Source organism: Euprymna scolopes, chromosome 38 (genome assembly GCF_053919585.1).
Source record: "Euprymna scolopes isolate OS-2025 chromosome 38, ASM5391958v1, whole genome shotgun sequence".
Taxonomy (NCBI): Eukaryota; Metazoa; Mollusca; class Cephalopoda; order Sepiida; family Sepiolidae; genus Euprymna; species Euprymna scolopes.
Genome location: NC_136519.1, coordinates 55,853,745 through 55,866,486, shown reverse-complemented (window position 1 = coordinate 55,866,486; position 12,742 = coordinate 55,853,745). Strand labels below are relative to the sequence as shown.

Genomic DNA, 12,742 nt, shown 5'->3' with positions numbered 1-12,742 from the left:
TAATTTGATACTCATAATCTTTAAATCAGTAATAAGTACATTTCTCCTACGTCCATCAAAATAAACTTATATAACTGGATTCACAATAAAATTTACTTTAAAATGGTATTTTAATATTTTTGTTGTGATTTGTATATTCAAAGAAATCACTACTCAAATCCAACTATTAACAACAAAACATGCCAGCATAGCATTTTCGGCGATAAACTGTAGTAGTACCATTTATAATTATGGACAGGAAAAGAATATTTTTTTCAAAAAAGTATAACAGACAATGAACATTGTTTTCTTTTTTGTTGCTGTTCTTGATTTTTGAGTTGCAAATATCTTAAAGTTAACGCTTTGTAATACAAAGATAAGTAAAAATAGAAACTATTTTATAGCGAATATATTAATTTCTTTTGTCCTAAAATTTGAAAAGAATTGGATACTTTTATGCGCAAGTAGATAAAAGTAGTGACAACCACATATAAACATGAGAATTTTTGTGTGCCGAGACGTGCACAAAAATTCTGTTAACAAATCGTTTGTCAACTGACTTATAAATACAAAGTATTCTTTTTTTTTTTTTTGTGTTATTATTTAAAAAACATAAATTTTTAATCATGGAAAGGAAAAGAATATTTTAAAAAAATAAATTCTTTGAAAAAGAACGACTGACAATGACCACGCTTTTAAATGAGTTAAAACACACAAACTTAAGTAAAAGAATAACTTTTATTGGGTTTGTTTTACAATCCACAGAGGTATGAAAAAGTGGTAAAAAAACAAATATATAACACATAAATGTTACCAAAGGCAAGTTACTCTTCTACCTACCTCGATAAATTTTTAGTGTTGTAAATGTTTATTCTGTTAAAAAAACAAGTAGTGTCGAGCGTTACACAAGAACAAGAAAAAATAGCCACAATGTAACTTGACTTAAATGTAACTTGACTTAAAAATATTAAATTATACAAAATAGTGGTAGAAACTCACCCAATAATTGTCACCGTAATTTGAAGCCATTAAAATGAAATCTAATTATACTAATTAGTTTAATGTACTTGAAAACATTATAATTGTAATCTGTACAAAATTTCCTTCTATTTGATACGCTACAAGCCATATTTTGTTAATAATTTCTTTGAATCATGTCGTGATAGCCATCTTAGATTTCCTGGTTGCCATCTTGGATTTTTCACGGTGTAATGATGACAAATGATAACGTCCATCAGAATAATATTTCACATAATGATAACGCTTTACCTCCCATTCTTTTAACTGCTTTTATGATGCTTCTACTTAAAGCAATTAAAATGAAACTTAATTATGCTAATTAGTATGCTAAGTAGTTTAATGTATTTGAAAACAGTTTTGATCTGTATAAAATTTCCTTTCATTTGATATGTACAAGCCATATTTTGTTAATAATTTTTTTGAATCGTGTCATGGTGGCCATCTTCGATTTCCTGGTGGCCATCTTGGATTTTTCATGTTATAATGGCAAATGATAATGCCCATCAGAAAAATACTATGATGAAAAAGCCTTACTTACCATTTTTCTTAACTGTTTCTATGATGCTTCTACTTAAAGCTGTTAAAATGAAACTGGAATATGCTAATTAGTCCATAAGTTACCAAGTGAGATGGTCATAAATAACATTAACTGAACCTTCATGGTATTATGATAATATGTTCAAAATTTCATCATAATATCTTAAAAAGATCTGAAGATACAGTTTTTTAAAGATGGGTTGGTCTGTAAATTGTGCAAATTTCCTACCATTTTCAGTCACAAGCTTATATGCATTTGAATAGGACTGACTTAAAGCAAAATGTCCAGTGAACCACACATTTTTTGATATCAGACAATTTCTATTCATTTCAGAGCTCACCTTTTTCGAGGGAGTTTGGTTTCCCCAACATTGTGGGAAAACAAATAAAATGGGAGAAAGCTGAACTGGCCTTCAGCCTCCCTTCATTTTTGCACCTGTGTATTTACTTGTGAAGTCAACTTTTTGATTGGCATTGCTAAATTTTCACTTCCTATGGCCTCGTAACGATAAGATGTCACGTTTTCTTTAACTTTCTTTTCCACCTTCAGGTTCGTCACACTACTGACACTTTTTTTCTTTTACACCTCCAAAAACCCAGGCAACATCGGGTATTCCTGCTAGTATATATATATATATATATATATATATATATATATATATATATACTCCTATGAATTGAGGATGGGGATGTATTGATATTCATATTAAAAACTCTTTTTTCTATTTATTTAAAAAGAAAATACAATTTTGTTATATAAGAGTTGTGGAATTGCATTCATCTGCAAAAGATCTAGCTAATTTGCATATTCTTTTAAACATTCATTTTAATTTTTTTCTTATGGGATGATCATTTTTAGTTAACTATTATGTGTAATTATATTAATTATATTCATGCAGATATTACATAATTTATATTTGCGTAAAAAGGTTATAGTAATCACATACCTCTTTTTTTTTTTTTTTTTTTTTTTTTTTTTTTACACAGTGATCACCACTTATCAAGGCCCGGAAGCCACTCAGGGATAAGGGTTATTGCAAGTACATCACGTTAGTGAGGAGATTTTATGAAGTGTTTAATTAGGGGGGGCGGTTCATAAGGAATTTGTTAACATTAGACTTAAAGACATCCAAGTTGTAGTCCGGAGGGAAGCAGACAGACGGAACAGAGTTCCACAGGCGTGCAGTTCTAAGAAAGAAGCTTTGCTCATGAAATCCGCGTTTTGATTTAGGCACAGATATAGAGTGGGGGAAATTTTTCACAGTGGATTCAGCTAGACGGGTGATTTTCGTGAAAGTTTGGCGAGGGGGGACCAGAGATTGGAGTTCAGACGAGCACCTGCCATGAAAATAACGATAAAATATCTTTCTATATATATTTATTTATGTGTGTGTGTATGTGTATATATATATATATATATATATATATATATATATATATATATACACACATTTGTTTAAAAATTTTGCCTACCACACTCCTCGGTCAGTTTCTGGTCTACAGAGATGAAACTTAATTTATAGGGTATTCGAACTCATACGAAACTTTATATTTGGGTTTTAGCCAGGGAAAATCAGTGCAAAAGTGTAAAAATTCAAAAAATGGAATTAGCTAGGTGAAGGTTGATGACGGCATAACGAATGTCCATGCAGAACATAATAGCTATTGGTTCATGTTTTAATTTTTAGCCTTGCAGCAAACATGTCTTAATAGCTCAGGCATTAACGTCAAAGGAAAAAGTAAATTGTAAGCAAAATGTTTTGGTTTCGATGGTGGCACATGTGTTATTTTTTTTTTTTTAACTTTTTAAATCATTATTCTATATTGAGTCGAATAAGAAATCTGCATTAATCAAAATATTATATTTAAGCGTATTTTATGACTGTGCAATTCCGGATAGACTGCTAGTATATATATATATATATATATATATATATATATATATATAAAATCCATTCACGTGAAATCACCTTTCTCTTCACCATATTCCCTCTGCTTCAATTTTTGTTATCAAGTAAGATCTTTGACTTACTTGCAGTTTCATCAAATACTTTCGTATGCAAAATCCGATCCCGCATTTTGCTAATTTCCTACCCTCTGATGAGAAGGAAAGTATTTCTTTGAAACTCCGCGGATTAAGGACTATCCACTTATTAAGTGTTTCCTTTTCAGATTAAATATGTTTTTAACTCTTTTTCAAAGTGTTTTTTAACATGTTTTATTAACTATTTGCTCATATATATATATATATATATATATATATATATATATATATGAGGTCACCAACAATTGCTGTGTTTTTTATATAGTTGTCTTATTATTTGATATTTTACTTTTCCCAATTATCAGAAATTTTGTGGAGAAAATAGTTTTGGAGAAGCCATTCCGAGAATAAACATTCTTCTTATGAAGTGGAATATATCTTTAAATTGTTATTTCTTCTAACTCAAGTGTGGCTCACTTTTAGTTTTATTGGAGTCAGGTCAGGTTCATTGAGTGGAAATTAGGTTGTGGGTGCATAGTGTTGTTTATTTTACATTTATCTTTTTTTTTATCCATTCCACACAAGAGGAAAGACAAAAAAATATTTCTAAAATAAAAATTATTTAAATTAAAAAAAATAATCAAAAAGTAAAAAAAATAACAAATGTAAAATAAACAACACTGATGCACCCATGACCCGAATTTTCATTCAATGAACCTGACCTTACCCCAACAAAACTAAGGATGAGCCATACTTGAATGAGAAGAAATAACAATTAAAGATACATTCAACTTTGTGAACATTTATTTTTGGTATGACTTCCCCAAAACTACTTTCTCTACAAAACTTCTTATCAAGGCCTGAAAGCCATTCTAGGATAAGAGTTAATGCATGTAAGGTAGTTACAGAGACAACAGCATATTGATTGTTGGTGGTGAAAATTGGGTAGAATTTGATTAAGGATTACAACTCAACAAGAACTTGTCTAAGAAAATTTTGTTTGACGTTTTGCATAACATGATAGTAAATCAATAACATCAACATTTGGTGCATTTTAAGTCAAAAAGCCCGTATCTTTAGGCAGCCTGGTCTAATAGCACCAAATGTCAACCAAAAAAAGAGTCTATCAGTTTGTGCGTTAACTGTGATAACATTTGGAAGTGAAACCTAACCAGTAAGAATTGAGGATATGTATTGCATAAATGGAGAGAAATGATACGAGAATGAGATAGATGGATGTGTAATATGGATAAAAAAGACGGGCTTTGATTTGTGAGGCTCAGAGGAAGATTAAATCTAGACTGTATGATGAGATGTATTCAGAACAAGAGATTTCATTGCTTTGATCATATTGAAAGAATGAATGATATTGGGTTGATAGATGGAGAAACATTAGAGGAAGTTATAAGGATGCATTCGAAAGAAAAAGGAATAAAAGCCTGGCCAGAGATAGGTTAGCTTGGAAATCAATTTTTAAAAGCGGTCCAACAAATGCCAGCATATAATATGGTGATGATGATGAATAGATCCAATATGATTTGAATAAGATGGTATTGCCAATTTCATAGGTTCTGGCATCAATTACAAAACCCTTTGTAGATGAATGGGGAAAATTACTTACAAAATCTGTGTTGCTGATAAACCTGGTTCTGCCTCAAATTAATATTCTGAAAAAAAAAAAAATTCAAAGTGTTCAACATGTATCAATGTAAGAAATTATCTTTGTTGAACATTTTATTAAATATAACCTAAGAACACTGATTAGTAAATTTCATATTTACTTAGTAGATTTAATTGCAATCATATTTTGTTTCTGATAATTTATTTTAAAATATTATAAAGAATTTAATTAAATATGATTCAAAATACAAAATGATGTTTCATGACCCAAAACCCAATTAAAATGATTTTAGAAATTATATTTTTTACTGAATATCTGCTTGAAATTCTTATAGTTGATGAAAATGTATTTATAAGTTATACAGTTTTTTCATTTAAAAAACAATATCCAGAATGAATTTAGGCATAAAAATACATTAAAAATGATTGAAATTAATTTTTACTTTAAAATATATATAAAGAAATGATTTTGGATGAAAACATTAAGATTCTTACATATGATTTATAAATACTTCCATGTGAGAAACCCCGTTCAACTGAACCTTTGTTGAGAACCATCGCATCTTCCATGTCGTAACCCTAGAAAATCAAGTTAATAAAATGGCATTTCTTGCATAAAAAATTTAAATCAAACTGTACATGTATTTATGAACAGAGAAAGTTTTAATTTATTTTTTAAATTCCTGAACTAATACAATGAATGATTTTCAATATTAAAAATTATTCTGAAATTGAATGTTATTGTTATGTTAAAAATATAAAGCTTAATTAAATTTAAATAGAAATGTATAAAATATTTTTATTATTTGAATAAAAGCACAGAATTGATTTCATAACTTTTTATTTTTTTTTAATCAAATAGATTTCAAGTAGAGATAAACAACAATTTTGATGGAAAAAGTAGTTTATTGCTTGAATGTAAATTGTTTCTATGCATTATATGCACTAAATTTATTGGAGCATATTTTATGGAAATAGTTGGAAAACATGCAAGTGATGCAACACTGTGGTAACAGAGACTAAAGCTTGGCAGACAATGCAGAAACAATTAGGTCAGAGACTTTTAATCTATTTATCTCAATTTAAAATGGGCACCCACAGTTGAAATCATGTTTGATTTGGTGAGAGCAAGCTTATTAAATAAAAATGTATTTTCTTTTAAAAAAAGATATCGTTTTTTTTTTTTTTTTTTTTTTTTAAATTTTAAATGATGCATAGTGATTGGCAGATTCTCATCTTACATAGGTGTGTGTGTAGAGGGAAGACAATTTGGTTCTTCCTTATTGTAGCAAAATTCAAAGATTGAAATATTGAATTTCAAGTGAAACCAATGGTATCTGCTGAATTGCAGAGGTCACAGTAATGAAAATATCCAAAAATTATGAAAAACGATAAGGTAGAAAATTAATTATTAATGAAAATAGTTTTCCAAGACAATTTGCAAAAAAAAAAAAAGTTTTACTAAATTGGCCAAAGATATTCAGTTTTCAGAAAAGATTTACCTCCCTTTTACTACGATTTGAATTCTCTGCTTTCTTTTTGGCAACTCAATTTTCATTGTCTTCGAAAATTATTTTCATTAATAATTTTCTACCTATCGTTTTTCATAATTTTTGGATATGTTCATTACTATAACATAGCAATTTAGTAGATACCATTGGTTTCACTTAAAATTCAATATTTCAATTTGATACTTTTACAGTATAACGACGGAAAAATATTGAATTTCAAAAAAACAAATGACACTTACGTATATGTCAAGTCTCAAATAGTAAAATATCCAAATATTACAAAAAATGATATGGTAGAAAAAGAATTATTTGTGAATATTTGTCTTGAATAAAGGTTATGATTTGTCCGACATGTTGATTTTACTGTCACGTGACGTGAATTTCTACTAGAAATTCAAAACTTATATTTCTGAAAAGGGAGGTAAATATATTCTTTTGATTTATGTAGTGAAAATCATGATTTTACAGAATTCTTTTTTCATGGATAATTATTTTTTCAACCCTATTGTTTTTCATATTTGGATAGTTTACTATTTGATAACTGACAATTATGTAGGTACCATTTGTTTTACTTGAAATTCGTCTTTATATTGTAGAAGCAATTCCAGTTTTTGCATTTGTCTACATTAACGAAGAAGAACCGACAATTTTATAAAGGGAGATAACACATTTTAAAAAATTAATTCTGCCAAATGAGTTGATTCAATTACCGTATATGAGAGTACTGCAACAATAGCATTTGTCCCAAGTGGGTAGTTATCCATTTCAAATTCTTTATATATTTTATTGTACACGATTGGACTCTGAGGCGTTTGGAGGCGGTACATCTTGAAGTCATTTCGCTGCGAAAGTGAATGTGGTGTCATCCCAATTGTCTGCTTTCCCATCTGAAGACAAAAATTCAAATATAGTTTATCATTTATAAAATCTAAGTAAATCAATGTCTGTTTCCTAAAAGTTTTTCACTTAAATTTTCAAAACACAAAATACATGCAAAAATCTATTTTAGTTTGAAATTTAATTCTGCAGAAAAATTTTATTATAAGCATTCCAAAATAAATATGAAAAGGAAAGATTTGGCTTAACATCAGTAGCTTTCACTATCATTTACTCATGCACACACATTGAACCTGTAAGCAGATCTAATACTCAAATCTGTTTTAATTAAAAACATTGCTTGATTTTTTTTTAGATTTAGATTTAGCAAAAGGGAGGTAAGTTAAAAGACCTTTGAAAATAATTTTTAGACAAAAAAAAAATCGTCAAGTTTTTTAGGTACTAAAACGACATTGTAAATTATTTCTAGTAACAATGTCAAACTGGCCTGTTTATGCTGCAGAAATGATTAATAACAATGAAATGTTTGTAAAATATCAACTACTTTTTAGGTTATATCTATGAAATTAATATGTAAATAAATTAATTTTTCCTCTTTCTAATGTTATTTTTTGTACGATTAGTTATTTTTGGCAAGTTGATTTGAATTATGTAACTAATTTAATGACAAATGCGTTTGGTTCTGCAATTTTTTTTTTCAACATTAAAATTTTTAGTCCTGCCTTTTAATGTCTATGTTGTTAACACAATTAATCCACTTTGAAAAATCATTCCATCTAATAAAAAAGGTTATTCTTCAATTTATTGGGTGAATGTTAAGTTAATTTTCATAAAAAATATCAAGTTAATTTTCATAAAAAATATCAAACTCCAGTGAAGAAAATTTTACAGAAATTTAATTTTAAAGAGTATGGTTTTAATACCATTATATAAAGCAGGGTTTCCTAACTAATAATCAATAGGATCCATATTGACCATAACATTGTGAATAGCTACTCAATAAAACGGGCATATGTTAAGAGTTTTTTGATTTGTGAGTAAATTAACATTTTCATAAACTCGAACAAGGTGTATGTGTCAATATGGTTTTATTCTCACCTGCCACACATGTAACCATAAACCCCTTTCATGATTGTAATCATAATAATAGCAAAGCAGAATATCCGCACTTTCTTTTTTCTCTCACTCTTTTTTTTTCACTTTCTTTTCTTATTCTCTCTTCTGTTTTCTTTTCTCTCTGTTCTCTCATTTTATTTCTGAAGAAATGTTTACAATTTTGTGCTAACTTTCAATGTTGAAAAGAATATTGTGTGATGTTTATTTTGAAAAGTATTTCCTTATATAAGGTACCTAGGTTTTATGACATCTTTGGGTTATAAAGATGATCTATTTTAATAGCTGATGTCATAAAGAATCTTCCTGATATCTCCAACAAAGACATGGAAGAATATGACATATCCCTCATATATTGGCTATGACAAAAGCGGATAACTTACTTAAATTTATGTGATAATGATTTATGAGCATAGTTTTTATAATCTTTATCTATTATATATTTTATTAATAATTTTTTTACTTATGAGTAATCATTTGTTACCTCAAAGGTTAGAATTGATGAGATGGATTGTCATTAAAACCTAAAATTCATACAAATTTTATAAAATTCATGTAATTGTATCATGAGGAGTCTTTACAGTGAAAAAAAAAATTAAGATTAACATGTCACTCATTTCGATAATGATTAATTTTTCAGTGTAAAAGCTGTCTCTGACTATAAAGTACTAACTAAGTAAGGGAGATAATTACTTAACAGATATACCCATTTTCCTTTCTTTTTAATAAAGAGAATACATTATTGCTAAATATTGTAATAACAAGAGGAAGACATGAACAGCTTAGACTAAAAATGCAGGCAAAACTATTTTAAAAATCTAAAATAAAAAATAAATTTTGAATAAAAAAATAATTATTTAAAATGCAATTGACAGAAAATGGCTAGTGCTTATAAGGAGATGATTTGGCATATCTGGAGTTAGGTCAGGGTTGCTGTCTGAGTCAATATGATGTGAAACCCGAAACTGACAATGAAGGCAGTACATCATTGAAGATTTGAATAATGTAGCTCATGATTATTTCTTCTGCACTTGAATAGATGTCTGACTTTTGTTAGATCAACACAATGTTGTGAACTCTTATTTTATCTTCTCCTTCCACGTGGGCAATGCTGGGTAACCCTGCTAGTATAAAGAATAAATGAAGCAGTTAGGCTTACCTGGCACTGGTACATGTTTCTTGGACTCTGATTAAAGTCTGAATATGGAATTAGATTACCAAGTAAACTCAGTATATTCTGCTTTTTTAATTCAACATGAGTTGTAATCTGAAAAAAAAAAAAAGATGTCTTGGAATTGGAATCAATGAATTTCAAAAATTGTTTCTTTTGATGAGAACAAACTTTTTGTCTGGTTTAAGTGGACTTTTGCTAAAGATATTAAAAACTTGTCTTTGATGTGGAAAGATTAGAAATCCACCGATTTCATGATAAATAAACTAAATGGGAGATTTGTAGCATGGATCCTGTTTCGGACAGGATATAAACGATAGTTGCATCTTTGAAATGTACTAAGACATATGCTGACAATTTATTTGCTTCTCCATGCAGCCAGCATTAAATACAAAGTTGTTTTTTAATGTAACGAAAATTTCAGTCTAAAAAAAAAAAAGAAAAGAAAGTGCACTTTTGATTAGAACAAAAATTAAAATCTTCCCAGTCTAGAAGGATCTCTCCCTCACTGTTGCGGACAAGGTGATAAGTGTTGGAAGTAGATAAAATTGTGAATGCTGAAAGAGAGAAAACATGGTTAAGAACATAACATTTATATATACATATACAAATTCACAGGTGAATGAAAGATATATTGATTAGAAACATTGGTGAGTGTTACATGGATTACGCATTTCAGGTGAAAACATTATGTACTTACATGTCATGACAAAATTAGTATAAATTCTAAAAATTACAAAAATGATCCAGTAGAAAAAAAAAGAATTACAGTAAAAATTTAATTTATTGAATTATCAAATTTTATTGTATGATTTAATGTGAAACCAATTCTGTATAACAAACAAGGGAGATAACCTTCAACTTCAATTGACAAATCAAGGATCTGCCATTTTTAAACCAACGCATTTCAGAATGTAATTCTGGCTGATTTTTTTTGTTAAAAATACATCTAGTACATCTTCTACTGGATCATTTCTTGGGATTTATACTAATTTTGCATGACATCTAAGTATGTAATAATGTTTACACCTGAAATGCGTTGGTTTAAAAGATCACTAATATGAACAAGCACTGAAAAGTTAACTTTTCTCATGAGTAGAATAATTAAAATGTGTATATGAGTAATAGAATATGTGAGTGTGTACTACCTTTTTTTAGTATGTGAGCAAGTCATTTGCTCTTCCCTTGCCATGGACCAAAAGGAAACAGAGTGCAATGGAGTGTGTTGTTTTGTCTCTACTGTCTTGTCCCTATGTTGAGAATGTTAAAATTCTGATCTTTTTATGCTTGCCAAGAAGATCAAAGAGCGAATTTACTTTTTAGTAATAAAATTGATTTTGAGCACAAAGAAAAATTTTTGTATGTGGACATCATTGTAAGCAGATCACATGATCACTATTTTCATTTTTTTGTGAGATTATTTGTTTTCACAAAATTGTAATTGTTTTTATACAGTTTTTTGGTTTTTTTTTGTATTTTTTTGGTGGAGGGCAATACACGCAGTGAACTAATATATATAAACCCTAACAAAGATGTGTGAATTAGAGGACCCAGATTATTTATAATAGGTATCCCAAACTAGTCTAGTTTAGGATGTGAAAACTAGTATTTATTTACCAGTTAAATTTGTTAAATTTCCCTTAACTTCAACTTGCGATATCTCATTTATTTTTGGGTTATTTTGATAAAGTTTTGATTTAAATAAAATTTAATCATTTGTTTTATAGATATATAATTCTTTTTCTTGTGACTTTAATAGTTTTTTTTTCAGGCTACTTTAAATTATGTCACTAATTTTGGTGAACGCTGCTTTATTTTTTACACAAAAAAATGTTGGTGTTTTTCAAATTTGGTGAGCACGATATTGTGAGTCGCTACATATAAAAAAATACCATTTTAAAGAAAAAAAGGTCACTTATCAATATGGTGAGCTTAAAAAAGGGTTTTAAGTTGTTTTTCACAAAAAAAATCCAACTTGAAAACTTCAGTGAAAGAAATAGGAAAGAAATTCAATTGAAAAAATTCCGAAAATTATATCGTTTTGTAGAGAAATATCTCCTCTTTAATAATCTGTTAGTGTCATATTACTACACTCATAAATCAAGGAGCACCACTAATAAAAGTGAGTGTACCTACACATTGAGATTTACAACTTAATCCCAAAGTGACCGAAGTAAGAAGTATTATCACGAAAATCAACTGTCAGCACGAACACGGCGCGCGACCGAACAAAAACGTAAACAAACTTGTTTCATTAATATCAAAGTTCTTAAGCGAGTTTTTGTTTATTTAAAAGTTATAGAAAGTTATTGTTTAAAATAATATTTTTAGTGCGTCAATAAAAGACATGAAAATTTACAATTTAAAAAATAATGTCAGTTGTTTATTTTCAATATCTTCTTTTGGTTGGATAAACTTCAGTATTGTTAAATTATCTTTTAAAAATTAAACTGGGTACATTTTAAACCAAAAAAAACATTTAGTTGCATGTGACTCTGATGGAAATTTTTTTTTTTTTTTCATTTTAAAAAATGTGCCTCATTTTTTTGTTTACTTATTTAATTCTCTTATATTCTGTCAAGCGTTTTTGATATATCTAACATTTTGTTAAATTATTTTTTTTTTATTAAACTGTACATTTACATTACTTAAAAAAATAAAAATAAAAAACATAACTAAGTTTTAAGTTACGTGCAATAAGTCATGTGTAAATAAAAAAATTAATTTCATGTAAAAATGTACATTTTTTTTTGTTTATCGGGAGTTTTTGATAAATTTGAAGATTTTGTTAAATTATTTTTAATTACACTGTACATTACAGAATAAGAACTGAAAATATAGTTAAGTTATGTGCACGTGGCGTGTAAATGAAAAAATTAATTTCACTGTAAAAATCTTTTTTTGTTGTTTATTTAATAATTCCTGAGACGGTACTTCTACAGTTTATCGTCGAAAATGGAGACACCATTT

General features: G+C 28.2%; 1 protein-coding gene across 1 annotated transcript in view; it reads right to left on the bottom strand.

Annotated features, from left to right (window-relative positions):
• Positions 1 to 12,742, bottom strand: part of LOC145263154 (DNA-directed RNA polymerase I subunit RPA2-like) — a 143,923-nt gene that overhangs the window by 34,084 nt on the left and 97,097 nt on the right. The window contains exons 20-23 of the mRNA XM_080120152.1: positions 9,761 to 9,868; positions 7,362 to 7,538; positions 5,636 to 5,719; positions 5,142 to 5,187 (exon numbers count right to left, since the gene is read on the bottom strand). Coding sequence (XP_079976278.1) covers positions 5,142 to 5,187; positions 5,636 to 5,719; positions 7,362 to 7,538; positions 9,761 to 9,868 — 415 coding nt within the window. The remainder of the gene's footprint in view (positions 1 to 5,141; positions 5,188 to 5,635; positions 5,720 to 7,361; positions 7,539 to 9,760; positions 9,869 to 12,742) is intronic.